Raw genomic sequence first — 14,795 nt, forward strand, 5'->3', positions numbered from 1 at the left:
CCTGAGCCATTTTGTGATTGAAGCCTGGCCTCAATGCTTGCCCTTGAACACATCTAAGTAATTAATTATCTTAAGGGAAGTGAGACAATGCAGGAATAAAGGAAAAGCAGTCAAGAAACAGTCGAATAGTCCAGTTGTTAGGGGGAACCACTGACTAAAGCCACCCACCCTAGCCAGGCCCAGTAGTGACCACCTGCATGAGTTATCTTAAACAGGGGGTCCTGGTAAGGGATGCAGAATCCCCTGAGGAGGGAAATGTCAAAAGGTGGTTCAGCGGTAAAGAACCTGCCTGCAATACAACAGATGCAGTTCCATCCCTGGTTGCGGAAGATCCCCTGGAGAAGGGGAAGGCCACCCACTCCAGTATTCTTGCCTGGAGAATCCCATGGACACAGGAGCCTGGAGGGCTACAGTCCATGGTGTCGCAAAAACGTCAGACGTGACTTAGCAACGAAACAATACAGAAAGAGACTCTAGTTCAGATATCCTACCAGCCTTCCAGGATCCTTCTCGCTGGGATCCATCTTGGCTGATGTGGTGCATGCACCATCAGGAAGGACCCGGAGTCAGAGTAACTGGCCAGAGACAACCCAGCAACCAAGCCAATTACCGTAATACTGGGGGCTGGGAGCCACGTGGCAGAGCAGTTCTCCTGGGTTCCCTTATACTACTGCTCTCTGCCCAGGCATACTTTCCCAATAAAGTCTCTCGCTTTGTCAACATGTATGTCTCCTCGGACAATTCATTTCTGAGTGTTGGACAGGAGCCTGCTCTTGGGTCCTGGAAAGTGTTCCCCTTCTTGCAACACAGTGATAAAACAGACTCCTCGTTAATCTTCAAAGGATATAGATATAATATGTCTTTGAGTTCTGCAGGAACTAAGACTCCTGCCCAGGTGGAATATAGGATGATGGTGTAGATCCTCCTGACTTCAATCAACCAAAGCTTGGACGCTGTGAACCTTTGTCCCAATTCTAGGCTGAATTCACCTCTGCTCAAATCACTTCATGAATATGCATGCCCCCTTGGCTTAAAATTTTCTCAGTTTTGCTGTTCAGGGAGACACTGCTTTGGGAAAAGTCTCTGGTGTTTTCCTGACTTGTTGCAAGTGATAAGTCCTTCCAGGCTTCCCTGGTGGCTCAGTGGTAAAAAATCCGCCTGGCAATGCAGGAGACATGGGTTCGATCCCTGGTTTGAGAAGATTCCACATGCCTCCGGGCAACTAAGCCTGCGCACTGCAACTACCGAGCCCACGTGTTGTAACTGCTGAAACCCTCGTGCCCTGGAGACCCTGCTCTGTGATAAGAGAAGCCACTGCAATGAGAAGCCGGTGAGTAGCTTCTCAGAGAGTAGCCCCTGCTCGCTGCAACTAGAGAAAGCCCACGTGCAGCAACAAAGACCCAGAGCAACCAAAACTAAACTAATTAAAATTTTTTAAAAAAGAGTTGATCTGGAAAGGGAGATGGTGAGATCCCCATGCAGAATATCTTCCCCGAATATATATATTGAGCCAAACCCATGACAGCTGCTCAGCAGACAGCAGTGACCGAGACAGTGCTGGGCCCTGCCTTCCTGGACCTTGGAGTCTTAACAGGAGAAACAGGCTTCAGTCTGAGAACTGCACCAGTGTCAGTATTTCAGCTGCTCATCGTCCTAAGAGGAAAAGGCAAATTAGGTCACACGAGGGCCGTGGAGTCAGAGAAATTCCCCTGAGGGAGTGAGGATCAAGCTAAAGAATAAGACAGGAGAAGGAATGCCCCTGGCAGAGGGCTTGCAGGGGGAACGGTACATGCAAAGGCCCTGGGATATACTGTGCGGAAAAGACAGGGTCTACAGAACCAACAGGGAAGGGGCAGTAAAGGGGGATAAGGCCATCCCCTGGGATGATTTTGCAGGGCTTGCAGAGACCCTAAGATGTGGGTCTTATTGCAAGAATATAGGAGGCCCTCTTTCCACCTTCAGCATGCATGAAGAAAGTGCAAACTGGAATTCAAGAGAATTAGGCTGGAGAAGGCCTAGGACAGTGGACCCAAAGTCTTGAATTTCTTCACTATGTAAAATGGAAGCAATCAACCCTCCCTTCTTCATTGGGACATACCAGAATATTCCAGGGGGTGGGTACCTGGGAAACCTGAATGACTTGAATCTGTGATGATGGTGTAATGGAGCAGGACCCTAGGGGACAGACCCCTGCCCCATATCCTCACCTTTAGCTCTGCCCTGAAATACATAGAAAACTATCTGATGCACATTTCCTGAGTTGTCTTGCAAAAAAAGAAAGTGTGAGTCGCTCAGCTGTGTCCAGCTCTTTGCAACCCTATGGACTATAGCCCACCAGGCTCCTCTGTTCATGGGATTCTCCAGGCAAGAATACTGGAGTGGGTTGCCATTCCTTTCTCCAGGGGATCTTCCCAACTCAGGGACTAAACCCAAGTCTCCTGCATTCCAGGTGGATTCTTAACTGTATAAGCCACCAGGAAAGCCCAGTGTGAAAACCCTCACCAAATGGAAGAAGTTCACTTTGTGATGATCATGAACACATAGCCCCCAGACCTATGGCACCTAAGGACTGGTAACGTTAACCCCTGTGATACCACCCTGTTACCTCATCGTCAACCAATCAGAGAATTGTGTGAGTTGATCCCATACCCTGCAACTCTACTCCCTCACCTGGCCTTTAAAAATGCTTTCCTAAAAGTCATCTGGGAGTTCAGGGGTTTTGAGCACTAGCTGCCCTGGACTCCTTGCTTGGCACCTGCAGTCAATGCTGTGCCTTCCTTCATGACAACTCAATGTTGGTAGATTGGTTTTATTCTGCATGGGCTTGTGGATCCAAGTTTGGTTTGGTAACAACGAGGTGTTGAAGAGGATTCCACTCTCCAACTGCCTTTCTTGAAGGCAGAGCCTTGGACAAGCAAGAGGAGTTGGAAAAGATGCAGCCAGCCAACCACAAACCAGAGCTCTCAGGAAGGAGACAGAAGACATAAGATGCTCCTGTCTGTGGGACCAGAGCAACAGGAATGGGAGGAGCTTGAAAGAAGCTCAAGTTGCCACCACCAGGAGCAACTCTCTGGAGATGCTGGAGCTGCAGGTGGCCCGAGAGACCCAGAGCTTCTAGAAGGAAGAGCCATGGGGAGCCGTCCCCTGCCGCACTGCCTAATGACTTATTTACCAGAGAGATGCCTCTCCAAGGGCCTCCACTGCATCTCTGAGTTTGGTGGAAAGCCCCCTAAACCAGAGCCACTGAAGGAGAATGAAGCCGTGACTCTCAAGAGTTAGAGGGGAGACACCTGTTTCAGGAGGAACACAGGAAGTGGCTAAAGGTCAGCTTGCCGCCCAAGGAACCCTTCTGGAAGGATTTGTGAGGTCCCTGGGCCTTTCAGGCCTGGGGGAAGCTCCGAGATCACCCTCCCTCCCATCCACCATCCCCCATGCCACCTGGAAGCTGCATTGCGCTTTTGGCTGCCTGCAATTTCGGTTGCAAAATGGAAGTCCTCCTGGAGTTCCTTTTCTCCCCATCTCCCTTTTTTTCTTTACGAAACTTTTGCCTTTTCTTTTTTTCTTTGAAACGCAACAAAATGATCAATCATCAGTCTCAATCATCAGCAAAAGCAGAAAACTGGGAGGGGGGGGGAATCGCAAAGGAGATACATAAATCAGAGGATTTTGCTGTTGTTGCTTAATCACTCAGTTGTGTCCGATTCCTTGTGACCCCATGGACTGTAGCCCTCCAGGCTTCTCTGTCCGTGGGATTTCCCAGGCAAGCATACTGGAGTGGGTTGCCATTTCCTTCTCCAGGGGATCTTCCAAACTTATGGATTAAACTCACATCTCTTGCATTGGCAGGCAGATTCTTTACCACTGAGTCACAAGGGAAGCAACTCAGAGGGTAGAGCCTTTAAAATATTAGACTGTACTTAAAACAATAATGATTAAAATAGGGAGCCATACTCAATACTTGGCAACAAATTTTTAAGGGACAAGAATCTGAAAAAGTTTAAACATATATATGCATTTGTACTCAGTTGCTTCAGTCGTGTCTGACTCTTTTCGACTCTTTGAAGTACACCTGCCAAGCTCCTCTGTCCGTGGGATATTTCAGGCAAGAATAGTGGAATGAGTTGCCACTTCTTCAAGGCTCCAGGGAATCTTCCCCACCCAGGGATCAAACCTATGCCTCCTGTGTCTCCTGCATTGCAGATGAATTCTTTACCTGCTGAGCCGTTATGGATGTATGTAATGGAATCACTTAGCTGTACACTTGAAACCAACACAAGTTGAACATCAGCTATAAAATAAAAATAATAAAGAATTCAATAAAAAATAAAGACATGAAATCAAGTGATTCAAACCTCCAGTTATAAGTAAGTCCTGGGGACGTAGTGTACAGCATGGTGACTGCAGTTAACACCGCTCTAGGGCATATTTGAAAATTGCTAAGAAAGTAAACCCTAGACATTCTCATCACTAGGAAAACCATTTCCCTTTTTCATATCTATATAAGCAGCTGGGTGTCAACTAATATTATTTAATAATCATTTCACGATACATGTAAATCAAGTCATTATGTTGTATACTTTAAACCCATACAGTGCTGGATGTCAGTTACAGCTCAACAAAGCAGGGAAGAAAGAAAAATTGATGTCAACCTACAAAGAAAAGTATAAGAGGAAAGCATGAAAACACAGTGGTAAGTGTACAGATAAAACTTAATACATAGTAAAGCTTTTCACATCTGCCACCCAGATCTTAGTTTTTTTTTTTTTTTAAGGAGACGTAATCTCTAAAGGAGATCAGTCCTGGGTGTTCTTTGGAAGGACTGATGTTGAAGCTGAAACTCCAATACTTTGGCCACCTCATGCGAAGAGTTGACTCACTGGAAAAGACTCTGATGCTGGGAGGGATTGGGGGCAGGAGGAGAAGGGGACGACAGAGGATGAGGTGGCTGGATGGCATCACCGACTTGATGGACGTGAGTTTGAGTGAACTCCGGGAGTTGGTAATGAACAGGGAGGCCTGGCGTGCTGCAATTCATGGGGTCGCAAAGAGTCGGACGGGACTGAGCGACTGAACTGAACTGAACTAATCTCTAAAGCAGCACTAGAACTTTCAGCAACCCTGGAAGTGTTCATACCCATGCTGTTCAACACGGTGGCCACTTGACACACGCGGCCACTGAGCCGCTGGAATGCGGCTGGTGCAACCGAGGAACTGAAGTTTTAATTCTGCCTGATATTAATCAATTTAAATCACCACATGTGGTTCGTGGCTACTACACTGGGCAGTGGGCTTCCCAGGTGGCATTAGTGGTAAAGAACCTGCCGGCCAAGGCAGGAGACATAAAAGACATGGATTCGATCCCTAGGTCGGGAAGATCCCCTGGAGAGGGCAGGCACAGCAATCCACTCCAGTATTCTTGCCTGGAGAGTCCCATGGACAGAGGAGCCTGGTGGGCTACAATCCATAGGGTTGCAAAGAGTCGAACACCACTGAAGCGACTTAGCATGCATGCATGCACACTGACTGGGCAGGGCAATTTTAAGTCCAAATGGGCTTCATTTATTTGTCTTTGTTTCTCTAGAAAACAGCTTTTATAAACCTTCTTTTACCTTTTACTTGCTATATGCTTATCTCCAGAAGTTTTTTTGGGGAGCTGCTCAAAGCTTGTTTTTGATTAAGACGTATTGGGCAAAGATACTTTCTTGACTTTTTCTCTCTTTACTTTCTAGGACAGGTTTAAGCAAACTTTCCATCAAGGGCCAAATAAAGGCTTGTGCCAATAAAGGTTTGTTTACAAAAACAAGTAGAAGGCCGGATTTGCCCCATGGGCTGTGGTTTGCTGATCCCTGCTCTAGGATTTACGAGCCAAAATTCTCTAGTTCTTGGTATATTTGAAACTTGGTGATGTAATAAATCAAAGTTTTGGAATATCATATGCTGATTATAACATAAACCTTTAATTGTGAGCTGGAGATTGTTCTGGTATCAGAGAGAGTTTAGTTGGGGAGGAGAGAAGACCCTGGTTAGTCTTGCCTAGGATCAGAAGAAGTTAGCTCCTGAGGCATGCTCAAAAAAGGGACACAGAGATTGCTCCCAATAACACAGGGCACATGAGAGAAAAAAATTTGCATACCCTGTAGATTTTCACCTTCTCTATGGTTTTCTAGGATCTAAAAGTCCCCCAAACAAAGCTCATGATGTGGGAAAGCTCAGAGCAAATTTTAAGATGCCTTTGGACTTCAGCACTCTGTTCTGCCACTCACCTGCTGCTTCCACTTGACTGCTACTGTCTGGATTCTGGCTAGCTCTCCAGAAAAATGGGTGCTGTGATCAATTAGCAATGTCTGCCATGGGCAGGCTATGAAGATTGAGCATGATAGCAGACATGCCACCCACTTCCCTCCATTGACGGGTTTGGTCTAGAAACAGGGCCATATCCTGGGGCTAGAATGAGAAGTAAGAGTTCATCTGTCCCTCCCAAGAGACTCACAACAAAAGCTGGCCCTATGGATGTTTTCCGACACCGGTCAAGCTCCTCCAAGCAGAGTTCTGTGGTCATGTGGTTAGTGGCCTCAGTGTTCCGAATACCCCACCTCAGGTCAACCACCTGGAAATGACAAGCATGGGTTTGTCAGGAAAGTGGCAGGATGGGTGATGTTTTTCAATTCCTTTTGATAAAGGCATAAAGTTTCTTTCAGTCATTTTTTATTTAAATGGCAACCCACTCCAGTGTTCTTGCCTGGAGAATCCCAGGGACGGCAGAGCCTGGTGGGCTGACGTCTATGGGGTCACACAGAGTTGGACACAACTGAAGCGACTTAGCAGCAGCATGCAGCATGCCAGATCTTAGTTCCTGGACCAGATATCCAACCCTGGCCCCCTGCCTTGGGAGCTCGGAGTCTTAGCCACTGGACCACCAGAGAAGGCCCTCTTTCAGTAATTTGACAACCTTTCCTCAAAGAGGGATGTCTGGATTAAAAGAACTCGAATGATACCCATAATCCCAGTGTAATCATGAGAAAAATATCAGACAGACCCAAATTGGAGGTATGCCACAGGACTCCCAGGCAATATTCCCCACAACTGTACTGCTTATGAGTACGAAGGAGAAGACCAAGGAGCTGTCCCAGCCACAGAAGACTGGGGAGCTGGCACAACTCAATGTAAGAGTTCTTTGGCCTTCTAAATGTAACCGAGTTCTCCAGCCAGAAAGGAGACACAGATGGTGATAGTCTGAAAGTCTGGAGATTGCTTAAAGGCAATGTACCAATGTCCATTTCTTAGTCATAACAAACATGCTCCGATAATAGAAGATGTTCACAACAGGGGAAAAAGTGGGTGGGTGGGGGCATATGGAGACTCTATCCTACAGGCAATTTTCCTGCAAATCTGAATTCCAAACTCAAACGTTTACTTAAAAATATTTTAAAACATTTTTAAAGAACTTGGGCATTTTCAAACTGTTCCTTTTAAACAAGGACATGTCCACCCTTGTTTGCAGAGCTTTCTTTGCAAAGGAGGGTTTTCACTTGGCCAGAATCAGACGTGGCCAAGTGTCCTGGGCAACTGCACGCTTTCGGTCTATTTTGGCCCACTGGCCAGAGGTGGGGCTGAGTAGAATGGTTTAATTCAAGCAGTAAAGCTGACCAGGCAGAAAGCTGGGATGAGGAGAGAGTGGGTGGGACTCAGAACAGGCCATGTCTCCCTCAATTCTTTTGTCCAGAGAGAAGGACATAAAATTCCTAATAAACTACGGCATGGGGTAAAAGGACTACAGTACCAGATGTGGCTGGAGGAGGAAAGGGAAAAGGAAAAAGGCTCAGCCACTGGGTCCGCACAAGAAACTCCATCTCTCTAGGCCACTGTCTCCCAGCCTGCGTCTTGAGGGTGTTTGTTGCCTTAGTCGCACATTAAAGGGGACACACACGAGGCGTTTCATCAGTGCTCAGCACCTATGTCTTCCTTTATAGCATCTCTGCCACTGAATCATGTCTCATGATCAGTGAGGGACTCTTTCTTAGTAATGTAGAGGGACTTTCCTGGTGGTCCAGTGGCTAGGCTCTCTGGATGACTGTTGTAAATGGCAAAGAGACAGCATCAACTGAGGCTGAGACTCCAAAGATGGTTTATCAGTTTCCGCTTAGAAACATGCAGCCATCTACATCCCCACCCTGGGATCGGTGCCCTCTATCTAGGGCCCATGGGGACTGCCCAGCTGGTGCACGTCTCACATGCATACCCACCCAAATATCCCACAGCCCTCATAGATACCCGCTAAAGCTGTTCCAGTGTTGGGAGGGCTGGAGGACAGGACAAAGCAACGATGAAAGTGACATGCAAGGCTTCCCTGGTAGCTCAGGGGTAAAGAATCAGCCTGCCAATGCAGGAGACACAGGTTTGACCCCTGATCCAGGAAGATCCCGCGTGCCACAGAGCAACTCACCCCTTGCACCAGAACTACTGAGCCAATGTTCTAGGGCCTGGGAACCACAGCTGCTGAAGCCCACATGTTCTAGAGCCCCTGCTCCACAGCAAGAGAAGCCTGCGTCATCCATCACACCCACAGCCCCCACCGTCATTTTGTAAAGTATTTTTTCTTATTGATTTACTTATTTGGCTGTGCTAGGTCTACGAGTGGCATGTGAGCTCTTAGTTGCAGCATGTGGGGTCTAACTCCCTGACCAGGGATCAAACCTGGGACCCCTGCGTTGGGAGCAACAAAGAGTAGCCCCTGCTCTCTGCAACTAGAGAAAGCCCACGTACAGCAATGAAGACCCAGCACAGCCAAAAAGAAGAAGAAAGTAAATCTTATTTAAAAAAAAAAAAGTGGCATGCCCAAGGAGCAGAGTTGCAAGGCATCCACTCCCAGTACTTTGGCACACCACCAGGGTTGACTGCAGTGCCCATGGCCACGACCTCTCCGCCTGCCTTCTTCAGAGGACTTTCATCTGTAGTTCTGGTGTGGAGCCCCTCTGAGCAAGGAGCCCGTATGCCTGCCCGGGTTGCTGAGACAGTGAGGGGTCGGGGGGCAATTACCTCGAACATCAGGCCGTGCTTCTGGCAGAAGGTCTGCACTTCGGGGTAGGCGGTGCTCTGGAGGGCTTCCCTCTCTGCGTCCATATCTGCAAGGAACGGCATGGAGGCTAGGAACCGGACAAACTCAGAACTCGTCCCTGCCTCACAGCTCTGCTTTTAGCCTCAGGTGCTCTTACAAAGGAAAGCTGTGACAAACCTAGTGTGTGTGCTCAGTCACTCTAGTCGTGTCTGACTCTGTGACCCTACGGACCGTAGCCTAGCCTTCCAGGCTGCTCTGTCCATGGTGATTCTCCAGGCAAGAATACTGGAGTGGGTTGCCATGCCCTTTTTCAGGGGACCTTCCCACCCAGGGAGGGAACCTGCGTCTCTTACATATCCTGCATCGGCAGGTGGGTTTTTTACCACTGGCACCAACAAACCTAGACGGTGTATTAAAAAGCAAAGACACCAGTTTGCCAACAAAGGTCTGTATAGTCAAGGCTATATTCTTTCCAGTAATCATGTACAGATGTGAGAGTTGGACCATAAAGAAGGCTGAGCACCGAAGAACTGATGCTTTTGAATTGTGATGGAGAAGGCTTTTGAGAGTCCCTTGGACTGCAAGGAAATCAAACCAGCCAATCCTAAAGGGAATCAACACTGAATACTCATCGGAAGGACTGATGCTGAAGCTGAAGCTCCAAAACTTTGGCCTCCTGAGGTGAAGAGCTGACTCATTGGAACAGACCCTGATTCTGGGAAAGATCAAGAAGGACAAAAGGGCAACAGAGGATGAGATGGTTGGATGGATCCATCACTGACCCAATGGACATGAACTTGGGCAAACTCCAAGAGATGGTGAGGGACAGGGAGGCCTGGCATGCTGCAGTCCATGGGGTTGCAAAGAGTCGGACACAACTTGGTGATTGAACAACAACAACTCTTACAAAGGTTAGGACCGTTCATGAAGAATCAAAAGCTACAAAAAATAGGAGGCATGCCAGAAAGACCAACTATGCCTGAGACTTTCCTAGTGTTAGTGCTAAAAATCCCACATCCCAGGAAACCCCTCAGACCCAGCTAACCAGTATGGTTGTTCACCTTTGGTTAGGGTTGCCAGATAAAATACAGGACACCCCATTGATTTGCATTTCAGATAAGTAATGAGAAGCCTGGTAGCATAAGTGCAGCCCACTCCCTGAACTCCAGAATGTGCATTTCTGACAAGCCCTGTTCCATGTGTAACACAAATCACTTGTTAGCATAAGTATGTCCCTCTCTGCACACTGGCGGTGGTGGATTACTCACTCAGTCGTGTCTGACTCTTTGTGACCCCATGGACTGCCAGGCTCTTCTGCCCGTGGGATTTCCCAGGCAAGAATACTGGACTGGGTCACTATTTCCTTCTCCGAGGGATTTTCCTGCCCCAGGGATCGAATCCACATCTCCTACATTGCAGGCAGTCTTCACTGCATGCAGATTTTTTACTGCTGAGCCACCAGAGAAGCTGCTCTGCACGCTGAGTGAGTGAGTGAAGTCACTCAGTCGTGTTCGACTCTTTGCGACCCCATAGACTATAGCCTACCAGGCTCCTTTGTCCATGGGATTTTCCAGGCAAGAGTACTGGAGTGGGTTGCCATTTCCTTCTCCAGCTCTGCACACTATCTTATACTAAAAGATCATTGGTTGTTTACTTCAAACGCAAACTGAGCTGGGTGTCCTGGTTTTGCTGGTTATGGTGGTGGTTTGGTTTCTTATTTTTGATAAATCTGGCAGCCCTGCCTAGGGTAAATCTGGATTCTAAGATTATTTTCTACCACTTGCCTTCATTGTATGGCCTTGTGCCAAGCATCATGCTATCCTTGGTTTCCTCCTCTGTAAAAAGTGGGTGATGCCTCTACTCTGCAGGGCTACAAGCTCCCCAAAGTCAAAAACCTCTGCTCTAAGTCATTGCTAATTTCTCAGCACTCAACACAGGTACCGAATAAATGTTGATGGAACCATTGAGGCTGCACCTATTGTAATGTAAGCATTCAAGAATTATTTGTTTTCTCCACGTAGCCAGGGGAGGGTCACTTTAGTGTCCATGAAAAGACTCCCAAAGCGGCTAGTACGAAGAAGCTGCCGGGGTCCTAGCACAGGCACTGACCTGAATGCCAATCTTGGACCTGCCTCCTACTCCCTTCCTGTGCCTGTCCTATGAATTCCACAGGTTATTTATATTTGTCCATAAAATGTCCTCTGTGAAGTTACTTTATGTCCAAACACTACAAAGGATCTCTGGCGGTCCAGTGGTTAAGACACAGGTTCAATCCTTGGTCAGGGAGCTAAGATCCTGTTTGCATGCGTGCTAAGTCACTTGAGTCAAGTCCAATTCTTTGCACCCCATGGACTGTAGCTAGCCAGGCTCCTCTGTCTATGGGATTCTCCAGGGAAGAACACTGAAGTGGGTTGCCATTTCCTCCTCGAAGGGATCTTCCTGACCCAGGGATAGAATCTGAATCTCTTATGTCTCCTGCAGTGGCAGGCAGATTCTTTACCACCCAGCAACACCTGGGAAGCCCCAAGATCCCGCAAGACAAAAATGCCAAAAAAAAAAAAAAGCATCAAGGATACAATGGCAAACAATGCATATGTAGGCAATGCAGTATGCTGGAGCCGGCCCCTGCTGTCCTGGGAGAGCCGATTGCTAAATCATCAGGGATTTTGTTAAAACAGCCACTGTGAAAAATTAGCTTCTCAGGTGGCTCAGTGGTAAAGAACCCATGTGCTAATGCAGGAGACTCGGGTTCAATCCCTCAGTCAGGAAGATACCCTGGGGAAGGAAATGGCAACCCACTCCAGTACTCTTGCCTGGAGAATCCCTCGGACGGGGGAGCCTGACCGGCTCCAGTCCATGGGATCGCAAAAGAGTCAGACGTGACTTAACTAAATAACAATAACGTGAAATGTTAAACTATCTGAACTTAGGATGAAACGCATGGTAGTGAAAGCGGAGATTGCAAATACTCAAACCTCATCACTTCTGAACTATTTTACTACGCTTGACCATGGATTCTGCTCTTGAGTTTGTTTACAGCTATTGATTTTGCATTAGGGAAATATTTGAGGATGGTGAGCTACCCAACATATCTGGCTGCATGTTTATGAGGTCACCCAGGACAGCTTGAAATTGACCATGGTGGGAGAATTTACACCACAGAAATTGGCAGACAGTATGAATCAGGGGTTTTGTTTTAATTTTCGAAGAACAGGTTATTTAACCCTTGCCGGCACACACTGTGGACTCTTTGCCTTCATGGAACTTATAGCCTGGTTGGAGGAGTCATGCATTAGATAAACAGATCAGTTGAATAACTACAGTTTATGGGGCTTGGGGCTTTGTAGGTTCCTGGACCTATTGAAGCCCAGTGTGGGTGGGTGTGGGTGTGAGGTGAGAGTTACACCAGATAAAGCTGGGGAATAAACCATACAGAGCTTTGTAGCTGTGGGAAGACTTGGGCACTTTTTAAGCCTAGCTTAGAACATTCATCATTAATATTAGTTGTAGTATCATTTGCCACTGACAACTCTCTCAAGTCAGGCTCTAAGGCTGGCTTATAGGGGAGGAAGCAAAGGGTCAGGGAGGCTCTCCCTCACCAGTCCGTATGTGTGTGGGTCACTGGCCGGGCTGTGTTCACATCCAGGTCTCCTAGAGGATGCTGTGAGCCATGCCCACTGGCCCTGGCACCCCACCAGCCCTGTCCCTTACCTGAGACCGTAGAGCTGATGAAGATGGCCACGCTTCTGGATGCAGGCGCTGGGAGGGGGCCTGCCTGACCGTGGAGAAGCCGCCGGCGGGTGCCTGGGCTGAGGGGGCTGCAGTTCATGCTGCCCACCTACCTGGACAGTCTTTCCCCAGGAAAGGGCCGGGGCCTCAGACACCTCACACCAGTGGCCAGATGGCCTTCCTAGGAGGCCAGCCGGGCAGGGCCATCTGCAGTGGGGTACCTGTCTCACCCTCCTAGGTTTCTTGACCACCCGCAGCCTCTGTCACCTCCAGGGCCCCTGGGGAGATGAACCAGTGGCTCTTCACGGCTCCACTTGGTCTGCGAAAGCTAATGGGGAGAGATGTTGGACAATGGCCTCCCAGCTGACATCCCTTGGATGTTGACTCCGCCAGGCACCCGAGCCTTTTCCCCCTCAACCAATAGCTTCTCGCCCCGGGAGCTCACTGGTAGCCACAGTAACTGCGGTTTCCTGGCGCTCAGCTTTGGAGTCTAGGGACAAACCAGCCTCCCGAACACCTGGGTCCCCTGGGGCTCCATGAAAATTGAGCCCTGGCCCAGGTGTGCAGTGGGAGGCTGTGCGATGCTGGGCGCGGTGCCAAGCCCTGGCAGGGCAGGTAAGAAGGACAACTCGGGGGAACCCCCATCATCCTGTGCTCACCGTGCCCTCCAGTGAAGTATGGGCACAAGGTGTACTATTTAAGCCAGCGGTTCTCAACTGGGGGCCATTTTGCACCCCCCCTCCAGGGGACACTTGGGATATCTGGAGACATTTTTGGTTGTCACGACTGGGGGAGGAGAAGCTCTTGGCATCTAGAAGGTAGGGCCCAAGGATACTGCCCAACACCCCAGAAGGCACAGGACAGGGCCTCCACGGAAAACCATCTGTCCCCAAATGTCAGCAGTGCTGAGAAACTGGGACACCAACTTTAAATCAACTCTAGCTGAATCTGCTTGCCTGCACGAGGTGTGGAACCTGAGGCCTGCTCTCCTTGAGAAGAGGGGAAATTAGCAAGTCTCCGGAGGGGCAGTTAAGGATCTACCCACCTGGAGCTGACTGAGGGATTTCTCTCACGGCCTGGTGGTTAAGACTCCACGCTTATAATGCCAGGGGTGCAAGTTTGATCCCTGATTGAGTAACATCCCATATGCCGGTCAAGGTCAAAAAAAAAGAAAGCAACCGAGATGTGCTGTTTGAAATAATCAAATACACCATTTGAAACAGCATGGATGGAGCTTGAGGGCATTGTGCTGAGTGAAACAAGTCAGAGAAAGATAACTGCTCCAAGACCTCACTTATATGTGAAATCCAAAAAGGGTCCAACTCAGGGACTTCCCTGGTGGTCCAGTGGTTAATAGTCCACCTTCCAAGACAGGAGATGCAGGTTTGATCTCTGGTTAGGGAACTAAAAACCCACATGCTGCTGGGAAACGAAGCCCACATGTCGCAACTGAACCTGCGTGCCCTGGAGCCTGTGCTGCCCAACAGAGAAGCCCACATGTTGCAACAAAGACCCAGCACAAACAACCGCACAAAAGAAGCCCAACTCAGAACAGAGTAGAATGGTGGTTGCCAGGGACTGTAGGTGGGGAAATGGGGAGAGGTTGGCCAAGGGCTACAAGCCTCCAGTTATGAGTCAGTCCAAGGATCTAATGTGTAGCATGACGATCACAGTTAACAATACTGTGCAATGTTGTGTTATACACCTGGACGTTCCTAAGACAGTTAAGTGTCCTCACCACAAAAATGAAATGGTAATTATGTGACACCTGTTAGCTAATGCTACCGTGGGTAGCCATCCTGAAGTGCATCATGTGGATATGATACACCCTAAACTTACACAGTGTTATATGTTGATTGTATTTCAATAAAGCCTGGGGAAAAATTAAAAAAAAAAAAAAGTGAGCAGGAAAAAACTTTCTCAGGATTTGGCCTTACAGAAGATGCTTTGGTGACCTTACTCCTGCCTCACCCACCTCTCAGTGCTGACAAACCACAGATTGGAGGAATGG

At 48.4% G+C, this 14,795-nt stretch overlaps 1 protein-coding gene across 3 annotated transcripts in view; it reads right to left on the reverse strand.

The window, feature by feature from the left end:
• NWD1 (NACHT and WD repeat domain containing 1) overlaps positions 1 to 14,795 on the reverse strand; it is an 82,448-nt gene that overhangs the window by 65,828 nt on the left and 1,825 nt on the right. The window contains exons 3-4 of one of the 3 annotated variants that reach the window (XM_015471888.3): positions 9,037 to 9,122; positions 6,491 to 6,607 (exon numbers count right to left, since the gene is read on the reverse strand). In XM_015471888.3, coding sequence (XP_015327374.2) covers positions 6,491 to 6,607; positions 9,037 to 9,120 — 201 coding nt within the window. In that variant the 5' untranslated portion in view covers positions 9,121 to 9,122. Of the gene's footprint in view, positions 1 to 6,490; positions 6,608 to 9,036; positions 14,783 to 14,795 lie in introns of those variants that run through there. The other 2 variants (XM_059888302.1, XM_059888303.1) reach the window with 2 other exon arrangements.

Source organism: Bos taurus, chromosome 7 (assembly GCF_002263795.3).
Source record: "Bos taurus isolate L1 Dominette 01449 registration number 42190680 breed Hereford chromosome 7, ARS-UCD2.0, whole genome shotgun sequence".
In the NCBI taxonomy this organism is placed as follows: domain Eukaryota; kingdom Metazoa; phylum Chordata; class Mammalia; order Artiodactyla; family Bovidae; genus Bos; species Bos taurus.